This window comes from Pelobates fuscus, chromosome 8 (genome assembly GCF_036172605.1).
Source record: "Pelobates fuscus isolate aPelFus1 chromosome 8, aPelFus1.pri, whole genome shotgun sequence".
NCBI lineage: Eukaryota > Metazoa > Chordata > Amphibia > Anura > Pelobatidae > Pelobates > Pelobates fuscus.
This window is the reverse complement of record NC_086324.1, coordinates 26,623,204-26,638,653: the sequence shown is the minus strand read 5'-3', so window position 1 is coordinate 26,638,653 and position 15,450 is coordinate 26,623,204. Positions and strand designations below refer to the sequence as shown.

At 39.8% G+C, this 15,450-nt stretch overlaps 1 protein-coding gene across 1 annotated transcript; it reads right to left on the bottom strand.

The window, feature by feature from the left end:
- Nucleotides 1-5,746: 5,746 nt before the first annotated feature.
- Nucleotides 5,747-15,052, bottom strand: LYPD6B (LY6/PLAUR domain containing 6B). Its single transcript, XM_063428591.1, has 4 exons — nt 14,901-15,052; nt 7,818-7,916; nt 7,373-7,503; nt 5,747-6,032 (listed from the first exon to the last, which is right to left on the bottom strand). The coding sequence occupies exons 1-4, from the start codon at nt 15,010-15,012 to the stop codon at nt 5,865-5,867; spliced, it is 510 nt and encodes a 169-aa protein (XP_063284661.1). The 5' UTR covers nt 15,013-15,052; the 3' UTR covers nt 5,747-5,864.
- Nucleotides 15,053-15,450: the final 398 nt, after the last annotated feature.

Here is a 15,450-nt window from a genome sequence, read left to right as displayed (position 1 = left end):
AGAGTTATATTTTACTGTGAGACAAAGGGCCTCCACCTCTACCCAGATAATCTCAGTATTCCTTGCTTTCCAATCATTCCAACAGATTTAGGAAAATGAAAAACATATCAGTTAAAGAATAAACTGTTTATTACCGTGTATACAGTGCATATTGATGGATAAGTCAAACTCCAGCTATGTATGTAAATTTAGATTCTCAAATACCAGCACTATGTGTAACCTCACAGATAGTTATGATAGCATTTTTATTATTATTAAAAATAGTATGTAAAGTAATCTGTAAAAAAAAATAAAAATGTTCAGGGAACTGCGAAAAAAAACAAAAACTAAACATTGTACAAAACAGTAACAATACATCGTATTGGAATTTTATCACATTTTAAAAAATATATTTACTGCTTAAATGTTGCCAATTGTTGTCTACTAATCAGAGGCTGGCCTTTAAGGTATATCACCAGGTTTAGCAATGGCCAATGGGGCACCGTATGATCTTACTATCAAGAACACCAGACTAATAAATAAAAATACACAAAACATGAAGCTGGTCACTTTAGCTGGCGGCAGAGTTTGGACTCCAATCTTTAAAAATAAACGGTACTTGTATGTAAGCAGTTATGTTAAAACAGGAATCATCTGTTTTTCTCGTCACAATTCTAAATATGCAGTAATCCACTAGATGTGAGGGAGTTTATATCCCAATCAAAGGTATACAACATGGCTGATAGAACCTTGCTGATAGAACATTGTTGAAAGAAGTTAGTAATTTAACATTCTTGATAGAAGGTTGCTGAAGGAACATTGCTGATAGAAGGTTGATTATAGTAAATTGCTGCTGGGACATTTGACATTTCTGATAGAACATTGCTGATAGAACGTTGCTGATAGAATGTTGCTGATAGAACGTTGCTGGTAGGATGTTGCTGGTAGAACGTTGCTGGTAGAACGTTGCTGGTAGAATGTTGCTGGTAGAACGTTGCTGGTAGAAGGTTGCTGATAGAATGTTGATAGGACACTGCTGATTAATATTATTTTTAGCATATCCCACAGCGCTTTACAAGTTTATATTGATGTAAATTTAACGATAAATGAGACAATTGCAAAAGTTGATGAGGACCCTGCTTGAAAGAGCTTACAATCAGATCCAATGTTACGGATATTAACTAATAACTTATATCTCTACTAAGCATTGTTGTATTGAATCACCCTATACTCACCCACGTTTGTGCACTCCACACCAGATACACCTCATTACTGCAAAATATACATGTAATGTGTGTGTGTGTAAATGAGTGTTGACAAAACTGATATTTTTACCAGCCGTACAGAAATGTCACGTCTTACAAGCATTGTAAAGCACCGACAAGTATTGTATAGAATCCACATGACCCTAGAAACCTTACATTAATTCCTAAAGTGGTATATTACGTTTCTTCTGGGAGAATATAAATTCTACATATTCCTGGGAAGCACTCCATATATATTGTTCAGCAACATGTGACATATATACAGCCAGTAAAAAATGTTAGTCCTGATTGAATCTGGCTTGTATTGATCTAACAGACTTGTACAGCTACAGAAGTAGCTACATATGTTCACTCACTCACGTAACGTCTACTACACTCTTAATAACTAACTCAGTGGAAAAGCTTATACACGCTTTCACACGCACGCTATGACTTGCTCCACACTACTGTTCACTCTTATTAAATTTAAAAAATGTGCACCCTTTATCCATGCCATACAACTGTCTTTCTATGATTGTGGAAACTCTGGCATAAGCTGTTGTGGCATTGCTGGCGTTACTGTAATTTGTCTAATCTATGCACGACAAAATAAAGAATTTAAAAAAATAAATAAAGAAGTAGCTACATTTATTTATTTTTTTTCATATATTTTTTTTTCCTATAGCCAAAGCTGAACAATTTGGTTGACAATTTGGATATAAGTGAGTAATTCACCCATTATTGATGGTGATGTTTAATTTTGCATGTCCGGTGGCGTGGCTTCCGCCCGACACTGATGACTGCACGTTAGCAGAAGATCTTCAGCCATGAAGAAGCACGCGATCTCATGTCAGGGTAACGGCGATAGATGATAAACTCTATAAAGCTGCCACAAAGATTGCGGGACTAGATGGCCACTGTCAAAGGATTTATATAAGATTAAGAGGGACCCCAGAATACACAAGTACTAAAACCATTTGCTTATTTACAGGAACTTGCTCAACCTATATAGCAGACTTATGAAGCCATATTTTGTCCCAGTCTCACCCTACGTATGTGAGCGTCCGAGTTCAGGTCTGTTATATTAAGGCTAGCCTATAGCAAATCTAGGAGACATCTCTCCTTCTACATACATTTATAAATTTACATTTTTTTCCTCATCAGACTTACCTGCTGCCACACTGGTTACTAAAAAGAATCAGAATATAGCAGAGCCTTCTTTCCATTTTATTTTGGTCTGTGTATATTGCACTTTTCCCCAATTGTACAACACTACCTAATATGTTGGCGCTTCATAGACGCTAGTAATAATAATATCCATTCACCAAAATCAGAGCATTAAACATCTCTAATTAGCTTTCCAGTCTTGTAATCAAATTGAAATGAGGAAATCTGAGCCCTGGGTAACAGCCAATGGAGGGACACTCTAGATGTAACTCCCATACCAGAGTCTGGTTAATTCTATAAATATAGACATCTAATACGGGATTCCGTTTTTTACCCGTTTTATTTTCCTGCAGTCCAGATGGAGAAGAATCACTGAGCAGAGAAGGAGTTGTCATTAAGATCTTGGATCAAAACTCAAATAATCCCTAAGATTGGGACATAAAGAGACATATTAAAATTCGGTTTAAGGCAAATCTATATCTACAGTGCTCTTTATACCGTTTATAGGAGTGTGGCATAAGGGCTATTGTTCCTACTGTCCCATTTGCATTAATAGGCTGTATGCAGCGTTAAACGTCAGCACTGCATACATCCCTTTAAATCCATTCAGAACACTGCAGCTGCGTGATTTTGCTGTCAGCTACAGTGATTCTAGGGCTATAGGCTGCTGAAAAAGCTGATTGTGATCGGAGTTGGGCTTTGCCAGCTGTCCAACACCGATCACAGTGCAATCGGCTGGAAAAGAATGCATACATCAGTAATACAGTAAAATGTTCCTATAATACTGAAAACAGCCAGTATATAGCAGCAACTTACCAATCGCTACTGTTTTAACTAGGACCTACATCTGCGGGTATCAGTACTGATATTGAAAGACAGTTTTATTAGGGTTAGGGGCAGTGGTGTACACACATCCCATGGGGCCCCTGTGCGAAACTGATCCATGTAGTTGCATTGGTTGTGTAAAAAGTATTATAAGCAAAAATGTGAAAAAATGTGTTTTGTTTCCTAATTTGTAACATTTTATTCACACCTAATGTTGTGTTAGGTATACCTATAGGATATTAAAAGAAAGATCTTTCAGTCCATTGAAAATCAATACTGTATATAATATGTATAGGGGCAATTAAAGAAAAAACATTAAATTGCAGTAGAACAAATACAACGCGCAAATACAAGGTTTTGTTTTGTTTCAGAACTTGGACAATTATTTCCATCCATATGGGGGTTAAAAGAAAAATGCCATCATTCTTTTTTTTTAGCATTATTGAAAATAAAAGATTACAAGGATTACAGGCACTATGTGAACTGCTTCGTATTACCTACCTATTAGTAAATAATGCATCTCTTGGTTTACCGTAGCCCCAGCAACACAGACAGTCTTCTTTACTTAGAAGCAATATTTATCCACCCAAAAATCTTTTTTTTTTCTTCCATTCAAACAACACATGCCTTCAGTGAGATAAATGGTGCTCTGGATTACAGAGCTTGAACGATCTAGTTTATTAATACAATACAATGCTGATCTTTGTGATCATATAATTTAAAAGGACCTGCAATCCACAAAATTATACAATATGTAAGTAAGTAAATTGAATAAATGAGTTAGTGAATCTCAAATTTAAGGCCAAAATAGTCAAATTGGAAGCATTGTTAACTTGGAGATTTTTTTCCAGCATAGCTATTCAGGCCTTAAAGGGACACTATAGTCACCAGAACAACTACAGCTTAATGTAGTTGTTCTGGTGAGTATAATAGTTCCCTTCAGGCATTTTCATGCAAACACTGCCTTTTTCAGGGAAAAGGCAGTGTTTACATTGGCCCTAGGAGCACCTCCAAGTGGCCACTCCTCAGATGGCCACTGGAGGGGCTTCCTGGCTAAGGGCTGCAGAGTAGGCAGCACGGCCTTTCAGCATCCCCACGCTCTGCATGGAGACGCTGAATTTTCCTTGTATAAATGCATTGATTCAATGCATCTCTATGAGGAGTTGCTAATTGGCCAAAATGGCGTTTGTCCCCGCCCCATTGCCGATTTTAGCCAATCCGATGCTTTCCCCATTGGCTAAAAATCAGCAATTTTGTTGATGTCACCAAGGGGGCAGGGCCAGCGCTGGCAGGACCGTGGAGAGCTGAAAATAAGGTGGATTTTAACCTATTCCGAGGGGGTTAAAGGGGAACAGGCCACCTAAATGGTGGTTTTTCACTATAGGGTCAGGAATACATGTTTGTGTTCCTGACCCTATAGTGATCCTTTAAATTTGAAAATCACTTTAAATTCACCTTGAAATACTGACAGTTCTCACTTAAGTAAATAACCCTGTTGATGTGGCTTAACATCGTTATAATGGCACAGAATGTTTAATAAAAAAACATTTACACATTCTCTTTTGTGGTTGGCTGCTGATTCTGTATCTGTTCAGATTCTCTGGTGTTTGTGCTTTATGTATAGAATTTGTGCAGAAAACAAAACGAGAGACGACAGTTAGAAATTAGTCTAAATTCTCCAAAGTTCAATAAATTCCATGTAATGCAATATGTACATGTGATCAAAATAATGGAAGTCTATGATTCTGAATCCAATGAACACAAAAATAGACATTAGAGTGCTTACATTTTCTATAAATTATTGTACTTTTGTAGTGAAGGGTCCCTGAAAATAATAATAATAATGTGCTTTAGAGAAATACATGCATTAGAAAAAAAATATTTTAAATTATAAATACCCAACTTTCCCATTTACATGAAAAACCCAGAGGGCATTATCCAGCAGCTACTGTACATTCTAAGACAAACTGGATTCAAATAAAAAATAAAAAATATATAAAACATACTAATAGTCACCAAATAATACCCCATAATTCTCTGCTGTTCATTTATAAAACATAGTTTTAAACCAATACACAGGTGTTTTGAATTCCATGTCGTATTAATAAATACAGTCACAAAATATTGGCGTGATACCGTAAAACAAAGTCCACCAAACACCGAAATGTCTTTGTTTGGACTTCAGGAATATGTTTTTGGAGCCCAACACGAGTAAGGCATTGTAATTCTCACGTTGACACCTTAGTCTGTTCACTTCCATATGAAGAAGCAAAGGAACATGCTGAATGACTCAAAATACCCGTAGTGCTGCCGTTAATTCACATTGCTTCGTTGGCGAAGTTGTAGAGTTTGAGGGATTCCCAGTTGGAAAGTTGCAAATGAAGTCCTTATTTCACAAGGAATGCACAAAGATCCAGGGAAGGACTGGTGGACAGAAGAACTTGGCTAGATGGCATACGATGGGAAAATGTGCAAATAAAGAGTTCGGAATAATTCTCTTTTCTTTTACATTATTGCTTTTTGTGTTTTTGAAATATGCGCTGTTTTCCATTTTATATTCAAGTATGTGATGTCGCACAAAGAGTCACTTCTCTTTCAGACGAACCTGTTTCTAAATTGCGCTTCATGTAAACTATGCTTGTGCAGATGTTAGAGTAACACAAGAATGAAAACAGCCAGTAAAACATTGCACAGGTGGCCAGCTGTCCTAGAAACACCGGAATTCTGATGAGACCTTACGGCATAGAATAAAGCATTTGTGTGATTCGTTGGAACGTCCACGTTGCAAATCATTCCATCACAGCAAGAAATGCATTCCTACAAAAATAGAAAGGGGATATTTAATACGGGGATTATTCACTAAAGAGTGAGCAAAAGTACATTGTCAGTTGACTTGCAAAATCGAAACCTGATTTTTTATTTTTTTTTTAAAAATCACACAGCTATTTTAGTCAGACTTTGTATTGTGTTTGCACACTATGTGTTTGTATGTGTGTTACTGTGTATGTATATCTGTGTAAATATATAGGTCAAGGTATGCATCTGTGTATGTGTGGGCATCTGTATGTCAGGGTGTGCATCTGTGTGTCAGGCAGGCTGCGTGTGTTTCAGTGTGCATGTGTGTGTCAGTGTGTTTATGAAATTGTGTGTATGTGTCAGTGTGTTTATATCTGTGTATCTGTGGGTTAATGTGTATGCACACTGAACAAAGTTATAAACGCAACACTTTTGTTTTTGCCCCCATTTTTCATGAGCTGAACTCAAAGATCTAAGACTTTTTCTATGTACACAAAAGGCCTATTTCTCTCACATATTGTTCACACATCCGTCTAAATCTGTGTTAGTGAGCAATTCTCCTTTGCTGAGATAATCCATCCACCTCACAGGTGTGGCATATCAAGATGCTGATTAGACAGCATGATTATTGCAATGGAATAATGACAGCACATTTGTATTCATTACTGCTGTCAGCTCATGAAAAATGGGGACAAAAACAAAAGTGTTGCAGTTATAATTTTGTTTAGTGTATATCTGTGTAAATATGCATGTATGTATGTGCATACATTCAAGCAATCAAACACCAACACAACACGCAAACACACTCCTGCAATCAAACGCAAACATTACATAGAAACACACCCCTGTATTAAAACACTAAAATTAAATACAATCACCCCTTCAATCAAACACCAACATTACACACAAAAGTACACCTACTTTTAAAAGTCATCACAACATACAAACAACCCCCTCCCCCCCCCCCCCCCCCCCCACACATTCAAACACTACACACAAGTACACCACTGCTGAATTCCAATGGCAACAGTACATACAAATACACCCCTACATGCACACAAAAAAAACGTGCTTACATTCAAACGCACAAACATTGCTCACAAATACAACCCTGAAAGAATAGGCAAATGGTAGATCCTCAGCTGGCATAGCACTGGTGGAGTTGTATGGCACATGGCCACTCTTGCACTAGAGGGGGACACAAAAAACTTTCTTGTACCAGGGCCCTCTCTACATTAGTTCTGCCTTTGCCTGAAGGTCTCTTTAACAGCTGGTGTGAATGTCAGTTCCAAGTAGATAAAAAAATAAAACAACAAGTGCAATATTTAAAGAATTGTGCAAATGATTCCATGTAAACTTACCATATGCCCAGAGTCCCTGTGATGGTGACATCCCACGGTATGACATTCCTCTCTTGTAGCACATTTTTTGGTAACAGATTTACTTTTTCCATGGTTTGTAAAGTGGTGCACAGTCTTGCAATACTGGGTATCTGTAAAAAAAATGCAGTTTTATTCCATCAATTGGCAATTTCTCATTGTAATTCATGTCCAGTTGTCCGGGTATAGCAAAAGAAAATAGAGAGAGCACCCATCACGTATATAGGGCTCCTTTTAAATCACAGCCCAGGGTGGCACAGCAACACTTCAGCCTTTGGGGAAAAAATGGCCCTTTCTGGGACAGAACGTTTGTACTCATTACTGCTGTCAGGTACAATCTGACATCCTCCATGACTGGGAACTAGGCTTGTCAGATAGATTAACAACACTTATATGAATGTCCCTGCTGATAAAATATTACACTTACTTGCAGGACACCATTTATCCTCAGCCCATCGGTTGCAGTTGTAATTATCTGTAGCCTTTTCACAGGTAAAACACTTGAAGCTGTTAGGGAACGGCGTGGCTGTAATAAAAAGTCAATCATACATGTCTGATTATATACTGCACTACTGACTATGTTAACATTTTATAATTAATATTACTAAATGAGGGAGCACAGGCAGCACTATCAAAATGAATTTCATAAGGAATATCATTAAGGGCATTATTGATTCTTCTATAAAATTAATATTTTGTTTCCAACTTTACTGATATCCATTGGACAACAGAGCACCTTGGGGCAATCAAAAAATGCAGTACAGCTTTATAATGGATCATTTTTAATTAAAGGGACGATCTGGGCACCAACACAAGTTGTATGCTTTATATACAGTGAGGGGGGGAAAAAAACCCGCAAGTGCTGATTTTGAACATTTGCCCACTGACAAAGAAATGGTCTATAATTTTAATGGTAGGTGTATTTTAACAGTGAGAGACAGAATAACAAAAAACAAAATCCAGAAAAACGTATGTCAAAAAAAATATAAATTGACTTGCATGTCAATAAGCTAAATAAGTATTTGACCCCTTTGACTTAGTACTTGGTGGCAAAACCCGGTAATCACAGAGGTCAGACATTTCTGGTAGTTGGCCACCAGGTTTGCACAAATCTCAGGAGGGATTTTGTCCCACTCCTCTATGCCGATCCTCTCCAAGTCATTAAGGTTTCGAGGCTGATGTTTGGCATATGTTTGGCATATTTTCTATGGGATTAAGGTCTGGCTAGGCCACTCCAGGACCTTAATGTGCTTCTTCTTAAGCCACTCCTTTGTTGCCTTGGCTGTGTGTTTGGGTCATTGTCATGCTGGAAAACCCATCCCCGACCCATTTTCAATGCCCTGGCTGAGAGAAGGAGGTTCTCACCCAAGATTTGACAGTACATGGGCCCGTCCACCACCCCTTTGATGCGGTGCTGTTGTCCTGTCCCCTTAGCAGAAAAACACCCGCAAGGCAGAATGTTTCCACCTCCATGTTTTACGGTGGGGATGGTGTTCTTGGGGTCATCCCCAAGGGGGCAGCATTCCTCCTCCTCCAAACACGGCGAGTTGAGTTGATGCCAAAGAGCTCGATTTTGGTCTCATATGACCACAATGCTTTCACCCAGTTCTCCTCTGAATCATTCAGATGTTCATTGGCAAACTTCAGACAGGCCTGTACATGTGCTTTCTTGAGCAAGGGGACTTTGCTGTATTTCAGTCCTTCACGGCGTAGTGTGTTACCAATTGCTTTCTTGGTGACTATGGTCCCAGCTGCCTTGAGATCATTAACAAGATCCTCCCGTGTAGTTCTGGCTGTATGTGTGTGTGGGGCAATGTGTGTATGGGGGCTGTGTATGTGGGGGCAGTGTGTGTATGGGGGGCTGTGTATGTGTGTCGTGGCAGTGTATGTGTGTGGGGGCAATGTGTGTGTGGGACAGTGTGTGTATGGGAGGACAATAGAAACATAGAAACATAGAATGTGACGGCAGATAAGAACCATTCGGCCCATCTAGTCTGCCCAGTTTTCTAAATACTTTCATTAGTCCCTGGCCTTATCTTATAGTTAGGATAGCCTTATGCCTATCCCACGCATGCTTAAACTCCTTTACTGTGTTAACCTCTACCACTTCAGCTGGAAGGCTATTCCATGCATCCACTACCCTCTCAGTAAAGTAATACTTCCTGATATTATTTTTAAACCTTTGTCCCTCTAATTTAAGACTATGTCCTCTTGTTGTGGTAGTTTTTCTTCTTTTAAATATAGTCTCCTCCTTTACTGTGTTGATTCCCTTTATGTATTTAAATGTTTCTATCATATCCCCCCTGTCTCGTCTTTCCTCCATGCTATACATGTTAAGATCCTTTAACCTTTCCTGGTAAGTTTTATCCTGCAATCCATGAACCAGTTTAGTAGCCCTTCTTTGAACTCTCTCTAAGGTATCAATATCCTTCTGAAGATAGGGTCTCCAGTACTGTGTACAGTACTCCAAGTGAGGTCTCACCAGTGTTCTGTACAATGGCATGAGCACTTCCCTCTTTCTACTGCTAATACCTCTCCCTATACAACCAAGCATTCTGCTAGCATTTCCTGCTGCTCTATTACATTGTCTGCCTACCTTTAAGTCATCAGAAATAATCACCCCTAAATCCCTTTCCTCAGATGTTGAGGTTAGGACTCTATCAAATATTCTGTACTCTGCCCTTGGGTTTTTACGTCCAAGATGCATTATCTTGCACTTATCCACATTAAATGTCAGTTGCCACAGCTCTGACCATTTTTCTAGTCTACCTAAATCATTTTCCATTTGGCTTATCCCTCCTGGAACATCAACCCTGTTACATATCTTAGTATCATCCGCAAAAAGACACACCTTACCATCAAGACCTTCTGCAATATCACTAATAAAAATATTAAAGAGAATGGGTCCAAGTACAGATCCCTGAGGTACCCCACTGGTGACAAGCCCAAGCTTCGAATATACTCCATTGACTACAACCCTCTGTTGCCTGTCACTCAGCCACTGCCTTACCCATTCAACAATATTGGAATCCAAACTCAAAGATTGTAGTTTGTTGATAAGCCTTCTATGTGCAACAGTGTCAAAAGCCTTACTGAAATCGAGGTAAGCAATGTCTACTGCACCACCCTGATCTATAATTTTAGTTACCCAATCAAAAAAATCAATAAGATTAGTTTGGCATGATCTCCCTGAATTAAACCCATGTTGTCTCTGATCTTGAAATCCATGTGTTTTTAGATGTTCAACAATCCTATCCTTTAACATGGTTTCCATCACTTTCCCCACTACTGAAGTTAGGCTTACTGGCCTATAGTTGCCCGACTCCTCCCTATTACCTTTCTTGTGAATGGGCACAACATTCGCTAACTTCCAATCTTCTGGGACTACTCCTGTTATCAATGATTGGTTAAATAAATCTGTTAATGGTTTTGCTAGTACACCACTAAGCTCTTTTAATAGCTTTGGGTGTATTCCATCAGGTCCCATTGACTTATTTGTCTTTACTTTTGACAGTTGAAATAGAACCTCTTCCTCTGTAAACTCACGTGTAATAAATGACTCATTTATCCTTTTTCTTAACTGAGGTCCCTTTCCTTCATTTTCATCTGTAAATACCGAACAAAAATATTCATTGAGGCAGTCAGCTAGACCTTTATCCTCATCTACATACCTTCCTTCTTTTGTTTTTAATCTAACTAATCCTTGTTTTACTTTTCTTTTCTCATTTATGTATCTAAAAAAGGTTTTGTCCCCCTTTTTTACTGACTGTGCTATTTTCTCTTCTGTGTGTGATTTGGAAGCTCTTATAACTTGCTTAGCCTCTTTCTGCCTAATCTTATAGGTCATTCTGTCTTCCTCACTCTGGGTTTTTTTATAATTACTAAATGCTAACTTTTTGTTTTTTACTATTTTGGCTACATCTGTGAAGTACCACAGTGGTTTCTTGAATTTTTTGCTTTTACTGACAAGCCTAATGCAATTTTCTGTTGCCTTCAGTAGTGCAACTTTTAAATAATCCCATTTCTTTTGGACTCCATTTAAATTGCTCCAGTCTGATATTGACTCCTTTACACATATTCTAATTTTGGAAAAGTCTGTTTTTCTAAAGTCTAAAACTTTTGTTTTTGTGTGGTGTGACTCAGTCACTGTTCTTATATTAAACCACACTGACTGATGATCACTGGATCCTAAACTTTCACCTACAGTAATATCTGATACCAAATCTCCATTTGTTAACACTAAATCTAGTATGGCCTCTTTACGAGTTGGCTCCTCAACGACTTGTTTTAGAGACAATCCCAGTAGGGAGTTTAGAATATGTGTGCTCCTGGCACAAGTAGCTATTTTTGTTTTCCAATTTATATCAGGAAGATTAAAGTCACCCATGATGATAACTTCCCCCTTCATTGTCATTTTAGCTATTTCTTCAACTAGTAGATTATCTAACTCTTCAATTTGTCCTGGGGGCCTATAAATCACACCTACACGAGTTACTGTGTGATTACCAAATTCTAACGTAACCCAAACTGACTCTATGTTCGCCTCACTAACCTTTATTAGGCTAGATTTTATGCTATTCTTTACATACAGGGCCACCCCTCCCCCTTTCTTGCCTTCCCTGTCTTTTCTATATAAAGAGTATGTGTGTGTGGGGGCAGTGTGTGTATGGGGGCAATGTGTGTGTGGGCAGTGTATGTATGGGGGGCAATGTGTGTGTGGGGGGGTAGTGTATGTGGTGGCAGTGTATGTGTGTGTGTGGAGGAAGTGTGTGTATGGGGGGGCAACATGTGTAGGGGGACAGTGTGTGAATGTGTGATGAGTGAGGGTAGGGAGGCTTATTTATAAAAAAAATTTTTTAACATAAATAAATAAATCTATGTCCCCCCTCCCTTCTTACCTTACTGAGGGAGGAGGGGGTACATTTCTTAATCCCTGGTGGTCCAGTGGGGAATCCCTGGTGGTCAGTGAACTCTAGCCCGCGCTCCAGGGCTAGAGTTCACTCTCGCAGCTCCATGCTCACAGGAGAAGAACCCGGAGGAGCTGAAGGCTAAGCTCCCGGGTCCTCTCTCCCTCCCTCTCCTGATAGCTGTCAGCATGGCGCCTGCGGACCGGGGAGGGAGATCTCTGATCTCCCCTCTGGTCCGTGAAGGCACGTTGCAGGGCTGGTGCTTGGATAGTGCCAGCCCTGCATTAGCCGGCAGGGGAGAGTCTCGGGGGGGGCAATTGCCCCGTTGCCCCCTCTGAATCCGCCAGTGGTATATGCAGCAGTTTGTGTGTGTACTCAGCAATCTGTGTGTGTGTGTACTCAGCAGTCTGTGTGTGTACTCAGCAGTTTGTGTGTGTGTGTGTACTCAGCAGTTTGTGTGTGTGTGTGTGTGTGTGTTCAGTAGTCTGTCTGTGTGTACTTGGCAGTCTGTCTGTGTGTGTGTGTGTTTGTCCTTAGCAATCTGTGTGTGTGTGTGTCCCCTCAGCAATCTGTGTGTGTGTTCTCAGCAGTCAGTGTGTGTCTGTATTTAGCAGTTAGTGTGTGTCTGTATTTAGCAGTCTGTGTGTGTGTACTCAGCAATCTGTGTGTGTGTGTACTCGGCTGTCTCTGTGTGTGTGTGTACTAGGCAGTGTCTGTGTGTGTGTACTCGGCAGTGTCTGTGTGTGTGTACTCAGCAGTCTGTGTGTGTATGTACTCAGCCATCTGTGTGCGTGTCTACTCAGCAATCTGTGTGCGTGTCTACTCAGTCATCTGTGTGCGTGTCTACTCAACCATCTGTGTGCGTGTCTACTCAGCAATCTGTGTGCGTGTCTACTCAGCAATCTGTGTGCGTGTCTACTCAGCAATCTGTGTGCGTGTCTACTCAGCAATCTGTGTGCGTGTCTACTCAGCAATCTGTGTGCGTGTCTACTCAGCAATCTGTGTGCGTGTCTACTCAGCAATCTGTGTGCGTGTCTACTCAGCAATCTGTGTGCGTGTCTACTCAGCAATCTGTGTGCGTGTCTACTCAGCAATCTGTGTGCGTGTCTACTCAGCAATCTGTGTGCGTGTCTACTCAGCAGTCTGTGTGCGTATGTATTCAGCAGTCTGTGTGCGGGTCTACTCAGCAGTCTATGTGCGTGTGTATTCAGCAGTCTGTGTGTGTTTAGCAGTCTGTGTGTGTTTAGCAGTCTGTGTGTGTTTAGCAGTCTGTGTGTGTTTAGCAGTCTGTATGTGTGTACAGCATTCTCTGCGTGTATTCAGCAGTCTGTGCGTGTATTCAGCAGTGTGTGTATTCAGCAGTGTGTGTATTCAGCAGTGTGTGTATTCAGCAGTGTGTGTGTGTGTATTCAGCAATCTGTGTGTGTGTACTCAGCAATCGGTGTGTGTGTATTCAGCAATCGGTGTGTGTGTATTCAGCAATCGGTGTGTGTATGTACTCAGCAATCTGTGTGTATGTACTCAGCAATCTGTGTGTGTATGTACTCAGCAATCTGTGTGTATGTACTCAGCAATCTGTGTGTATGTACTCAGCAATCTGTGTGCGTGTGTATTCAGCAGTCTGTGTGTATGTGTATTCAGCAGTCTGTGTGTGTGTGTATGTGTGTGTGTGTGTGTGTACAGCAGTCTTTGTATGTATTCAGCAGTCTGTGAGGGTGCACACAGCAATCTCTGTGTGTATGAAACAGTCTATGTGTGTATGTAGCAGTCTCTGTGTGTTCTCAGCAGTATGTGTGTGTGTGTGTGTGTGTGTATGTATATTTATAAGTCTGTATGTATTCAGCAGTCTGTATGTATTCAGCTTTTTCTGTAGAATATCCATTTCTGTTATAAATTATATGTACACACATTGCTATATACCAGGCATAGACAACCTTCAGCACCCTAAATGGCAGGGATAGGCAACCTTCGGTACTGCAGATGTTTTGGACTACACCTTCCATGTATGAACACACTGTTATACACATTTAGACAATGACACAATACTACACACACACTCAAACAGACAGTCCATACACACACTGCCTCACATTTACAATGCTATACACACAGTCAGACAAAGTACAAACATTGTAAGTAGTTTATTGGTAAATTTGGGAATTTTCTACGTCCAAATGTTGTCTTTCTTTTATGTACGTCGTGTCCTGTGATGTCATGCATATATAATTAATTATACAAATTAGAATGGCTAGTATTTTTTCCAAAAAAGGTGGAAACCCTAACAGTTTCCTGTAGGTGTTCTGGTGTCTATAGTCAGCCCTCTAGGCTTTTCAGTGAAAACACTGTCACCTCTAGTGGCAGTCACACCAGCGCAGTGTGGGAACAAAAGTGGGTAAAAACACCTTAATACTGCACAGAAAGGGGGACAGTCACCCTAACAGCCACTTCAGGACATTATTATTATTATTATTATTGCAATTTATATAGCGCCAACAGATTCCGTAGCGCTTTACAATATGTTTGTATCCTGACACTATAGTGATCCTGTAATCAAGTGTAATAAATGACAAGCCAATAACAGATACATTAAATTAGCTACTTACGATCGACTGGCGGTCTCACATTATGGAAGTTTATATTTTTGGCCCACGTGCTGTATTTTGTAATCATAACGAGCTGGACGATGCACAGGACGCACTGCTGAGATATCAGCATGCTGCAAAAATGGATCTTAACCACTCAGTGTCTCGCTCTGCTTTACCTAGAGGGGAGAGAAATGAAATTTATAAAGATAATTGCCTCCCTAGAATCCATTCAGGGGAAAAATATGACATAATTAACACATAAATTGCAGAATAAAAAAAAACAAAAAAACATTTTTAATAATTAATGTTCGTGATGCGGAATATTTTGATCTTCGTCATCTCTACCTAATTTTCCTCCAATTTTTTACGTGACACAACTGAATGTGGAACACAATGTGATCATGATTATGGTACCCATACTGGTTAGTCTCCTCTGCCAGTTCTCGGGTCTCCAAAATGGTTTATTCTGGCACAGCCAAGCACAGTGATAGGTTAACGAACTGGCCAGCTAATTTTAGATCTCACGAATGTCCAGAGGGACAGGGATCCAGATTCATATTGTGATAAA

What these genes read in the sequence shown, in the direction of transcription:
- LYPD6B (XM_063428591.1), bottom strand. Translation starts at nt 15,012, where the DNA reads ATGCTGATATCTCAGCAGTGCGTCCTGTGCATCGTCCAGCTCGTTATG. An exon ending in GGATAAATGGTGTCCTGCAA is followed by an intron (nt 7,504 to 7,817) that starts GTAAGTGTAATA and finishes TTTTTTTTACAG; the next exon opens with ATACCCAGTATTGCAAGACT. An exon ending in ACAGGGACTCTGGGCATATG is followed by an intron (nt 6,033 to 7,372) that starts GTAAGTTTACAT and finishes CTATTTTTGTAG; the next exon opens with GAATGCATTTCTTGCTGTGA.